At 71.6% G+C, this 11253-nt stretch overlaps 3 protein-coding genes across 3 annotated transcripts in view; 1 reads left to right on the top strand and 2 right to left on the bottom strand.

Annotated features, from left to right (window-relative positions):
- AURANDRAFT_60665 (hypothetical protein) overlaps window positions 1–907 on the bottom strand; it is a gene marked incomplete at both ends in the record, with an annotated part of 1869 nt that extends 962 nt beyond the window's left edge. The window contains one exon of the mRNA XM_009034088.1: window positions 38–907. Coding sequence (XP_009032336.1) covers window positions 38–907 — 870 coding nt within the window. The remainder of the gene's footprint in view (window positions 1–37) is intronic.
- Window positions 908–1906: 999 nt separating this feature from the next.
- On the top strand, window positions 1907–2620 carry AURANDRAFT_4757 (hypothetical protein; the record flags this gene model as incomplete). The annotated part of the gene is made up of 1 exon (XM_009033854.1): window positions 1907–2620. A coding segment is annotated over one exon (714 nt), but the record flags the coding sequence as incomplete, so codon positions are not given.
- Window positions 2621–2687: 67 nt separating this feature from the next.
- On the bottom strand, window positions 2688–3272 carry AURANDRAFT_19346 (hypothetical protein; the record flags this gene model as incomplete). Its single annotated transcript, XM_009034087.1, has 1 exon — window positions 2688–3272. A coding segment is annotated over one exon (585 nt), but the record flags the coding sequence as incomplete, so codon positions are not given.
- Between the last annotated feature and the right edge of the window lie 7981 nt (window positions 3273–11253).

The following is an 11253-nucleotide window of genomic DNA, read 5'->3' as shown; positions in this document are numbered from 1 at the left end:
CGATGTGGCGCCGCGCGAGGGCCTGGCAGAGGGAGACCTTCGTCGTGAAGCGCATGACGAGCATCTGGAGCTTCGACGCGTCGTGCGCAAACATGAGCAAAAAGTTGTTGACGACGTTCATGGCGTGCCAGCGCTTGAAGCAGCGCACGTGGAGGCACATGCGCAACCTTTGCTTGCGCATCAAACGCGCGTAGCACGCGAAGCGGCGCCACGTGAGCCGCGCGGCGCGCGCGCGGTAGAGGCGCTGGACGACGGCGACGGCCGCGTGCTGCCAGCGCCGCGCGGCGATGCGCTTCCGGCCCGCGCCGAGGCCCCGGCCCGAGGCCCGCGCGAAGCAGCCGCCGTGGAGCAGCGCGAGCCAGAGCGTCGCCCTCAACTGGCGCTTCGCGGCGGCCTCCGCGCGGTCCGTGCGCGTGCGCCGCTCCTCGAGCGCCGCCATGAGCCGCTTCCGCTCGAGCTTCGTGTTCTCCTCGCGCTTGAACCGCGCCGCGTCGCGGCGCCGCGCCTGCTCCATCTTCCGCTCCTCGACGCGCGTCGCCGCGAGCTGCACCTGGCGCAGCGACTCCTCGGACTCGAAGATGGTCACGTCCTTCTTGTTCCTCCCGTGCGCCGACGGCGGCGCCTGGTGCGGCAGCCGCTTGAGGAAGGGGCGCGCGCCGATGCCCGGCGGGCCCTTGAGCAGCGCGTACGTGTGGCGCAGCGGCGGCGCCGCGTCGGACCCGAGCGGCGCGAGGGGGCCCGCGAGCAGCGCGCTCGAGCCGCGGAAGTCGAGCGCGCTCTCGCCGCCCTGCGTGAAGCCGCCGCTGCTGTGCGACCCGCTGAACGCGAAGAGGCCCATCTCCGCCTGCAGGCTGTCGCGCCGCAGCAGCGTCGGCAGCGACTGCGTCGACCGCTCGCCGAGGTTCATCGCCGCCGGTGATCCTTCGTTTCCTTCGAGACGTTTCGTCGTCGGCGCTGGTGCACAACCTCAATACGTGGTGCCCGCGGCCGCCGCCACGAACACCCACGACGACCGCACCCTGGGCAGCAGCGCCGCTCCCCAAAGTGTGCAACTCAAACATCCTGGATTTGTTGACCAAGAATCGCTCTTCTCAATGCATGAATGCAATGGCTGCTCAAAACTGAGGCCGTAGCGCTCAGCCATCGCTGCTAGCACACCATGACGTCGTCGCTGCGCTGCTTCCTCGTCGCGGCGACCGTCCGCGCGCTGGCGCCGCCGCCCGGATCGCTGGCGCCGCCGCCGGGTCCGTCGCTGCTGCGGTCCTTCGTCGGCATCGGCCTCGACGGCTCGCCGTGGCAGTTCATGCTCACGCTCAAGCGCGAGGGCTACGACGGCGCGACGCGCGTGCCGCTCGGCCCCGCGGGCGACTACTACTTCTTGCTGTCGCCCGAGTCCGTGAAGCGCGTCGTCCTCGAGGACGCGGAGTCGTACCCGCGGCGCTTCTCCGTGCCCCTGTTCCGCACGCTCGACCTCGACCGCGGCATCGTCTACGAGCAGGGCGAGCGCCACCGGTCGCAGAAGCGGCGCTGCATCCCGGCCTTCGAGAACTCGGCGTCCATGGCGTCGTTCCTCGCGGCCTTCGACGAGGAGGCGGCCGCGCTCGCGGCCGGCTGGCGCGCCGCGTGCGACCGCGACGGCGGGTCGACGCGGCTCGACCTCTACGCGGAGACGCGGTCGCTGACGCTCAGGGTCGTGCTCAGGGTGACCTTTGGACTCGACGCGCGGACCTCCGACTACGAAAACGCGGAGGAGCTGTCGACGATCATCGGCGACTACCTCGAGGCCATCGTCGCGACGGCGAACGAGATCCCGCCCCTCTGGCAGGTCTACCCGCCGCTGTCGGCGAACTACGTTAGGGTCACGGAGACGTTGCTGCCGCGGCTCCGCTTCCTCGTCAACGACCTCATCGCGTACCGGCGCCGCGAGCTCGACGACGACGGCGCCGCCGCGCGGTCGTCGGACCTGCTGTCGATCCTCGCGCGCGACGCGACGCTCGAGGACGCGGACATCCTCTACATCCTGTTCGACCTCATCATCGCCGGGTCCGACACGACGGCGTCGACCATCGCGGCGGCGCTCTTCGTCCTCCACGAGCCGCGGCACGCGGCGGCGCTCGACCGCGCGCGCGCCGAGGCGGCGACCCTCGGGGACGACCTGGCGCTCGACGCGGTGCGCGACGAGCTGCCGTACCACACGGGCGTCGCGCGCGAGGTGCTGCGGCTCTTCCCGCCCGTGCCCTTCATCGGGCGGACGTCCGTCCGAGCGACGGACCTCGGCGGCGCGGTCCCCGAGGGCGCGACGATGTGCTGGTCGCCCTGGTTCCTCGGCCGCGACCCGGCGGCCTGGGGGAGCGACGCCTCCGAGTTCCGGCCCGCGCGCTGGCTCGACGACCCCGTGACCGGCGGCGCGCCGACGACGTTCTCCTGGCTGCCGTTCGGCGCGGGGCCGCGCGGCTGCCTCGGCACGCGGCTCGGGCTGACGGAGTCCATCGTCGGCACGGCGCGGATCTTGCGGGACTTCGACCTCGCGTTCGACCGCGCGGGCGAGGAGCTCAGCTTCAAGTACGACCTGACGCTGAACCTCGGCGCGAGTACGACGTGCACGGTGTCGCCGAGGGGGCGGGTCTGATCTCACGGCGAGGCGGCGAGGTTCTTTATTGGGGGGTCGGGCTGCTTGGGGGGGGCGCCTAGGCCTTGCCGGCCTCCTCGAGCTCGGCGACCCAGTTGCTCTTGTAGCGCGGGTGCTGGCGATTGCCGGTCTGCGGATGGCCGCCGACGGCGCCGCGTTGCTTGAACTTGATGAGGTACTCCGGGTACGCCTGCGCGTCGTGGTAGGTGACGAAGATCTCCGGGTTGGCGACGTCGTTGACCGTCGAGTCGAAGAGGAGGTTCCGCGCGTGGTCGCGGACGTCGGGCGTGAGGCCGTCGCGGACGCCCTGGCAGTACTGGCCGACGACGACGCGGCAGAGGAAGATGGACTGGACGCCGTGCTTGTCGGGCTGGCAGTAGAGCGGGTACGCGGAGTAGGACGCGTCGCGCGCGAAGTAGACGCCCTTGCCGAAGAAGGTCGCGTTCTTGCCGCAGAAGGAGCGGTTGAAGCCCTGCTGGAGGATCTTGGGGACGACGTCGCCCGGCGCGCCGTGGAAGAGCCAGCAGCGGACGTACTTGCGCGTCGCCGCGGCGGGGTCGGCCTCGCGCGCGATCGTCGCCGACTTCTTGACGCAGTAGGACTGCCAGAGCGAGATGTTCTGCACGCGCTCGATGGAGAGGATGTCGCACTTCCGGCGGAGGTCGTCCTCGAGGAGGAAGACGCCGGCCGCGCGCTGGAACTCGTCGGACCGCGGGTCGAGCTTGAAGTACTCGACGACGAGCGGGTCCTTGACCTCGTCCCAGTACTTGGGCGTCGCGAGCGCGTCCGCGCCGCCGCCGCCGAGGGCCTTCTGCAGCTCGGCGAGCTGCTCGGAGCTCGGCGGGTCCGTGTGGGCCAGGGGGAACCAGCCGGAGGACGGGCTCCAGTGCTCCGGCAGCTCCGGCGGCGCCGCGCCGTCGCCGAGGTCGACGACGGAGCCGAAGCCCCAGCCGTCGTCGCGCTGCTGCGAGATCTGGATGACGGCGCCGGCGTCGACGTAGAGGAAGGGCTCGTCGTCGGCGATGTCGTCGGGCCGCTCGTCCGGGGACGCGGCCTCGCGGTCGGCCGCGGCGCGCGGCGCGCGAGAGGGCAGCTTCTTGGGCGCGTCGCGCGACACGTTGCGCCCGAAGCCGGACCGCGTGTTCGTCTGCGTCATCTTCGCAAAGTCGACGACGTAGACGTCGCTGAGCCAGAGCTCGGGCTTCCGCGCGGCGTACGCGTCCTCGAGCGCCGACGACGCGGCACCGTCGTAGGGCACCCAGAACGGCGGCTTGACGTCGGCGTGGTTCTGGATGCGCTGCGGCGACTCCTCCCAGTACCACCGGGCGGGCCCCAGGGGCTCCTCCGCGACGTCGATGGCGACGGCCCCCGCCCCCGAGCCGGGCCCGAAGGGCACGGACACGGACCGCATGCCGATGACGCTGTCCTTGAAGTGCTGGAGCTCCTCGCGGACCTTGGCGATCTCCGCCTTTTGCGCGCGGGACGTCTTGAGCTTCTTGCGGCGATACCTACCAAGCACGACGGTGACGATTTTTCATCGTGTTCCAAATCTCTCGAACATCGTCGCGGCCGCGGGACGCCGGGCGATGCAGGAAGAAGCCGGCGCCGAAGACGACGGTCATGCCGACGACGATCCCAACGATAGCCCCCACGGGGACGCCGCCCTTCTTCGAACTGCCCGACGACGCCACGCAGTAACTTTCGGCGCCGCAGGTCTGGCCCTCGTCGCACTCCCAGAAGCTGGAGGCGCCGTAGTCGCAGAACGTCTCGGGGTTCCCCTCGCCGTCGACCCAGTAGCCCGCGAAGTGGGCGTCGAAGCCGCTGTAGGGCTCCGGGTTGTTCTTGTCCGCTTCGAACGCGACGACGACGTTCAGGACGTCGCCGTCGGAGTAGGGCGCCATCTGCGCCTCCGAGACGAGGATGTCGTCCTGGGTCGACAGCGCGAAGACGCCGTCCTCGAGGTCCGCGCGCGTGTACTCCTTGACCTTGAGGCCCGCGTCGACGTCCGGCGCGTCGTAGTCCTCGACGAGGTAGACGGCGACGTGGTCCGACGTCGCCGAGCCGCTCGCGGCGCCCCACTCGAGGTCGAATTTCGGGAAGATGAGGCTCAGGCCCGCGAGGGTCGCGGCGCCGAGGCTCGTCGGCACCTGGAAGACCCAGAGGCACGTCGTCGACGACGGGTAGTCGTCGACGTGGCCCGATTTGATCTCGCCGGACGTGCGTGTCGCCGGAACGAGGTGCGTGTCGCCGACGCAGTGGTCGAAGCCGCAGCTGTAGCCGTAGTAGCCGATGTTGCAGTCGCAGCTCAGGTCCGGCAAGCAGGTCCCGCGGCCGAGGCCGGCGAGGCAGCCCAACGCCGCGGAGCGCTCGGCCGCGCACGACGTCCGGTCGAAGGCCTCGTAGGCGACCTCGAAGCCGCCGACGCCCAGGGCGTCGCCGTCGACGATCGCGTTCGTCAGCCCGTCGCTCTCGAAGACGACGAAGGCGTCGCCCTCGACGATGATGGGGTAGTCGGGCAGGTCGTCGCCCGTGAGCGAGTAGACGTAGTCGCCCGCGGCGATCGTCGACGACGCGCCGTAGCCCGGCGGCAGCGCGCCGGCGCCCTCGTAGACGCGGACGAAGTCGAAGCCGCGCTCGAGGCCGAGGAAGGTGAAGTCGAGGGACACGTGCGACTTCGCGCCGGACGAGACGCGCCAGCCGCAGGTCGACCGCGGCGCGTAGCGGTCGCTCGTCGACGGCTGGGACCGGAGCGTCCCCGCGCCGTCGTCGACGTCGAGGACGCCCATGCAGTACGCGTGGTCGCAGGACGCGCCCGAGTAGCCCGGGTCGCACGCGGGCGGCGCCGCCGACGCCGCCGTCGCCGACGCCTCGAAGCCCACGGCATCGAGCCGCCCGACGGCGTGCTCGTCGTAGCCGTCCGTGCTCCAGCGCACGTAGAGGGCGACGGCGTCGTCGGGGTAGTCCCCCGAAAATCCGTCGCCGACGAGCGCCGCGGCGACGGCCCGCGGGTCGGAGACCGAGGCGTCGTAGCAGCCCGTGACCGCCGGGTGCTCGGAGCCCTCCAAGTGGCGGCCCATGTACCTGGCCAGCAAGTCGCCGTTCGCGGCGAAGACCTCGAGCACGTCGTGGGGCGCCTCGGACGCGAGGCGGGTCAGGGATACTGTCGCGCATTCCGCCATCTCCGACTCCGGCGTGACGGCCCAGACGCACGTCGCGTCCGCCGCGTACGCGTTCGTGGCCGTCGACCCGTCGTCGAAGGTCGACCCGCCGTTCGACACGCGCAGCGACGAGAAGGCCGCGCAGCCCGGGTCGTCGCTCGACGGGTACTGCTCCGGCGGGGGCACGTTCGCGACGTCGACGGCGGCGGGCCACCCGCGGCTAGACACCCCGGCCGCGTCGAGCGCGACGGCCTCGTTCGAGCCGCGCGCGAGGTCCTCGAGGATGCTCGCGTCGAAGGTCGAGGCGTAGTAGTCGAGGCTGTCGGACGCGGGGTCCGACGCGAGCGCCTTCTGGAGGTAGAGGAACGACGCCTGGCGCCGCGTCATCGCCGCGATGTCGAAGTCGAGCTGCTCCGCGATCGTCGGGTACTCGAATTTGTGGATGCGATCGTAGACGTCGTCGTGGTGCTCGTCCCAGTCGTGGGGCTCCGTGCCCGTCGAGTCGCTCAGGTAGACGAAGTGGTCGACGAGCTCCGTCAGGTCGCCGTCGGACGCCCAGGACCCGCTCTGCACGGACGCAGCGTAGTCGTAGTTCGCGCGCGCGAAGGCGCCGACGACGCGCTCCACGAGGCCGCCGTCGCCGCCGTGGGCCGCGAGGAAGGCGTCGGAGGCGCCGAGCACGTTGCCCGTCTCGAAGCCCCACTGCGCGACCGTCGCGGCGTCGATCATCGCGCGGCCGAGCCCGCCGCCCTCGCCGCCCCACGCGTTGTCCAGGAGGTGCTGCATCGTGTTGCCCCAGCACGCCGCGCCGTCGATGTCGCCCGCGTCCCACGCCGCGATGATCTCGGCCGGGGATTTGGTCACGAGCGCGACCTCGTCGACGTCGAAGCCCGCCTGCGCGAGGCCCGCGAGGAGGATGTAGTGGGTCGTGGACGTGTAGGGCGTCCAGAGGACGGTCCCCGCGAGGTCCTGGGGCGCGGTCAGGTCCGGCCGCGTGACGAGGGCCTGCGCCGCGCCCTTGAAGTGGAGGATCGACACCGCGGACACGCCCGCGCGCCGCGCGGCCGCCGTCGCGTACGGCGTCGACCCGAGCATGGCCATGTCGAGGTCGCCGGCCTCGAGGTGCTGGATGGAGCGGCCGCCGGAGGTCTCGCGGTAGAACACGAAGCACGCGTCGTCGTCGTCGAGCCACTGCGTCATCGCCGCGACCGTGTAGGGATTCGCCTCGTCGAACGTGCCGACCCTCACGGTCGTCGTGCACGTCGCCGCGGCGGAGGCGAGGAAGGCGAGGGCGCACGCGCGCATCGGGGGCGGCCGCATGGCGCGCGCTCGACAAGATGCGGTGCCTGCGGGCGCCGGCGGGTCGCGAACGCGTTCCGCGGCGACGGTCGACGGACGGGGCGCGCGTCCTTCGACGACGCGGCGAAGCGATGAGCGGCGACGCGCGGCGCGCCAATCGCGCAGAGGGGCCGCTCGGCGTCCGTCGACGGGCCGAGCGCGACGCGGAGCGGGCGGCGCGAATGCGGCCCCCTGTTCGAACGCAAACAGGCGAGCACCTCTCAATGCTGGGGCGGCCCAGGTCGTCCCGAGTTGCACGCGGCGTCTCTCAAGGGGTTCCCGGGGCGCTCAGGGACCGTGAATGTCGTTCTTAGACGCCGGACGGCACGGAGAGAGTGAATTGAGATGCTCGCCGCAGATCCACTGCTCGGCCAGGCGGACGCAAACTTTTTAGAATGCTCGTTTTTGTGATTTCTACGGCCGCTTCTCGCGTCCGCGGCGCGCTCGCGCGCGCGACGCCGCGGCGCCATGGCGCCACTCGACCCATCCCTGACCTACGCCTCCCTTCGCTGTTCTCTCTCCCTTCGATTCCACCCAACCCCGACCCAAAAGGGACCAGCACCCTCCCATTACAGGTGGAAGAGGAGCGGCGCGTCCTCGGCGTCGCCGTCGCCGTCGTCCATGGCGATGTCGCGGCGGCGCTGCGCGCGGGGGACGTCGTCCGGGCGGACGACGCGGACGGGGTTGCCCGCCCAGTACTTGTTCGCGCCCTCGATGACGCCCGGGAAGACGAGGTTGAAGCCGTTGGGGAGGATCGTCGTGCCGTCGGGCAGCTCGGAGCCCGGGAGGATCTGCGTCTTCGCGCCGATGGAGTGCATGCGGTCGCCGACGGTCACGGGCTTGAACTGGAGGTGCATGTTCGAGAAGTCGTGCGCGTAGAGCGTCACCCCCAGGTCGACGTCGTCGCCGTAGGTCACCAAATCCGCCTCCGAGGACCCGGCGACGGACCACTGCGGGTGCGGGAAGAGGCGGAAGCGGCGGCCGAGCGTCGCGCCCATGCAGCGGAGGTACGCGTTCGAGTACTCCCACAGAAAGCGGAACGCATGGGGCAGCGCCGGCGCGCGGCCCGCGATGGTCGCGACGCACCACTGCAGGTGCTTCAGGGAGCGCATGGGGTAGACCTGGGCAGCAAAAGGGTGCGAAATTCCCAACTTCAAAGGCTCCTATCTCGGTCGTTTTCGGCTCGTTTCGGCTGATTTTTGGACGAGCGATCATCTCTCGGAGCGCTCTCGAAGCGTGGGTGCTGTTTTCGAAACGCGCGCGCGCGGAACACTCACGTTGAAGGGACGTTGAATCACCCTTTTGCTGCCCTGGGGTGGACGACGCCCGGCTGGAGCCGGCCCAGCACGAGGTGCTTGAAGAGCACGTGGTACGCCGTCACGAGCGGCCGGGTGACGAATATCGTCACGACGGACGACAGCACACATAACCCGCCGAGGCGCACGGCGTAGGCGCAGGCCTCGAGGAGCAGCGCCACGAGGGGCGCGTGGACCGCGACCTTCGCCGTCGCCTCCGCGGCGTCCGCGAACGCCGGCGGCGCCCACCGCGCGCCGACGGCCCTGGTGAGGCCCGCGGTCAGGAGGCCGCACCAGGGCAGCACCGTCAGCGCGAGGAGCGCGAGGTTGTTCAGCAGGAGCACGAGGGTCGACCCGACGTCCCAGAGCGCGTCGCGGCCTTTGCACGCGTCCACGGGCCGCGGCTTCCACGCGAGCCGGAGCGGCGGGTCGTGCTGGTCGCCCATGGCCAGCTTCCCGCGCGGCACGACGCCGCCGGGGCCGACGATGCCGCAGGACCCGACGGCCGCGCCGTCCTCGAGCTTTGCGCCGGGCATGAGGATGCCCAGGGGCCCGATGAACGCGCCCGCGCCGACGTCGACGCCGGGGAACGTCGCGACGCCGCGGTCGACGTCGACGGCCGCGACGAAGAGCGCGACGCGCGCGGCGAGGTACGCGCCGTCGCCCACGGACACGCCGTCCGCGAAGCCCTGGGACGCCGTCATCTCCGAGATGATGACGCCCCGGCCCGACACGTCCATGCCTATTGCCCGCCACCAGAGGCGCATCGCGCCCGAGTAGAGGAAGAAGTCCTCGCCGAGGATCTGGCCCAGGCAGGCCCAGTTCTGCACGAGGCCCGCGTACGCCACGAAGGCCGGCGTCAGCGTGCGCTCGTCGCCCCGGGCGGGCATGTCGAGGAACCACTTGAGGAAGCGCACGAGCGCCGCGACGCACCAACAGGGCGCGCAGAGGAAGAAGACGACGTGGAACAGGAGCCGCCAGCTCAGGCCGTGGCGCAGCAGCGTGAACGCGAAGGGCGCGGACGCCGCGGCGCTCACCGCCGGCACGAGCAGCATCCACGACAGCAGGGGCAGCGACGCGTGGAAGACGCCGAGGCCGCCGCGGCGCCGCGGGACCCGGAGCGTCGTGTCGCAGCAGCCCGGCGGCTCGACGACGTCCCCGTATCCGTCGCGCGGCAGGTCTTCGCGGAGGACGAGCCCCGACGACGTGTAGTAGGCCCCCGGCGGGCACATCTTCGACGCCCGCGCCAGCGCGCCGACGACCGCGTTCTCGCCGACGACGACGCCCTCGCCGACCTCGGCCGCGAAGCCGAGGCGCGCGCCGCGCATGACGCGCACGTGGCCGTGGACCACGGACGTCGTCGTCTCGAGGCGCGACGGCAGCAGGATCGAGTGGCACTCGAAGGTCACGTCGTCGCCGATGTCCACGAGGTCGTAGCCGCTCTCTTCCACTAGACCGATGGGGATCGCGCCCGCGAACGTGACGCGCTGTCCCACGCGCGCGCCGTAGGCCCGGAGGTAGAGCGCCTGGAGCGGCGACGGGTGCCAGTGGTCCAGCGCCGTCCAGAGCTGCTTGAGCGAGCAGTCGACGGCGTTCATGAACAGCGCCGACCGGAAGCCCGTCGCCGACGTCCAGATCGGGAACGTGCCCGGCCGCTGGCGGCCGACGACGAGCCACTTGAGCGCGACGGAGTTGGCGCGGCACGCCAAGGTCCAGGTCAGGTAGTAGAGCGACCCGACGACGGAGTACTCCACCGTGAAGACGTAGCACCAGTAGAGCGACGGGACCCAGCCCCGGTCGAACGCGAGGACGCCGTCGCCGGGGAGCCGGTCGCCGTGGCCCTCGAGCGACCACGACGCGCCCCAGAGCGCGACGAAGGCCTCGATGTTCGGCAGGCCGCAGCGGTGGATGAGGATGTAGACCTTGGGGATGAGGCCGTAGCGCGCGCCCAGGAACTTCTCGATGCGCAGCAGCGGCACGACGGCGCAGAGCGGGATCGCGATGCCGACGACGAAGCTCAGGAGCGTGAAGCCCAGGCGGTAGAGCAGCGACGGCTCGCCGGGCCGCGCCGAGTCCGTGCGCTTCGCGCGGCCGTCGCGGAAGTAGCGGCTCGGCGCGTCGTGGCGCTCCTCGTCGCGCCCGCCGGGCCAGGGCCGGTCGAAGGCCGACGGGAACGGCGACGGCCGCGGCGCCGCCGCGGCCTCCTCGCGGCTCGCCTTGCGCCGGGACAGCGTCGCGAGCTCGGCGACGGAGTCGACGGCGAGGACGTCCGTCAGGTCCACGTCGACGCCCGTCTCCTCCCGCAGGTCGCGCGCGACGGCCATGACCTCGATGGAGTCGAGGCCTAAACTGCCGAACTTGGACGACGCGTCGACGGCGCTCGCGGCGTGCTTCTGGACGATGCGCACGATCTCCGCCTCGTCGACGGGCCGCGCCTCGACCGTGGGCCGCGCGCTCGGCGGCGCCGCCGTGAGCAGCGCCGCCACGTCGTCGGCCGTCGCGCAGGCCATGACGCGCGACACGTCGAGGACCGCGCCGGGGTACTCGCGCTGTAGCGCCCGCGTCCACGCGTCCGCGTCCCGGAAGCTGAGCGCCGCCGTGGACTTGGCGAGCCGCGCGACGTCGATGCGCCGGCTCGCCGCCGCGCGCCGCACGGCGTCGAGCGCGCCGCCCTTGCGGGGCCTCCGCGCGTCCCCCACCAACTTCGCGACGTCGCCGACGGTCGCCGCGCTCAGCACGTCCAGGAGCTCGAGCTTCGCGCCCGTGCGCGCCTCGAGGTCGCGGACGATGGCCGTCACCTCGAGGGAGTCGAGGGCGAGCGTCTCGAGGGCGC

Source organism: Aureococcus anophagefferens (genome assembly GCF_000186865.1).
Source record: "Aureococcus anophagefferens unplaced genomic scaffold AURANscaffold_1, whole genome shotgun sequence".
In the NCBI taxonomy this organism is placed as follows: domain Eukaryota; class Pelagophyceae; order Pelagomonadales; family Pelagomonadaceae; genus Aureococcus; species Aureococcus anophagefferens.
This window is presented reverse-complemented; position numbering and strand designations above follow the sequence as displayed.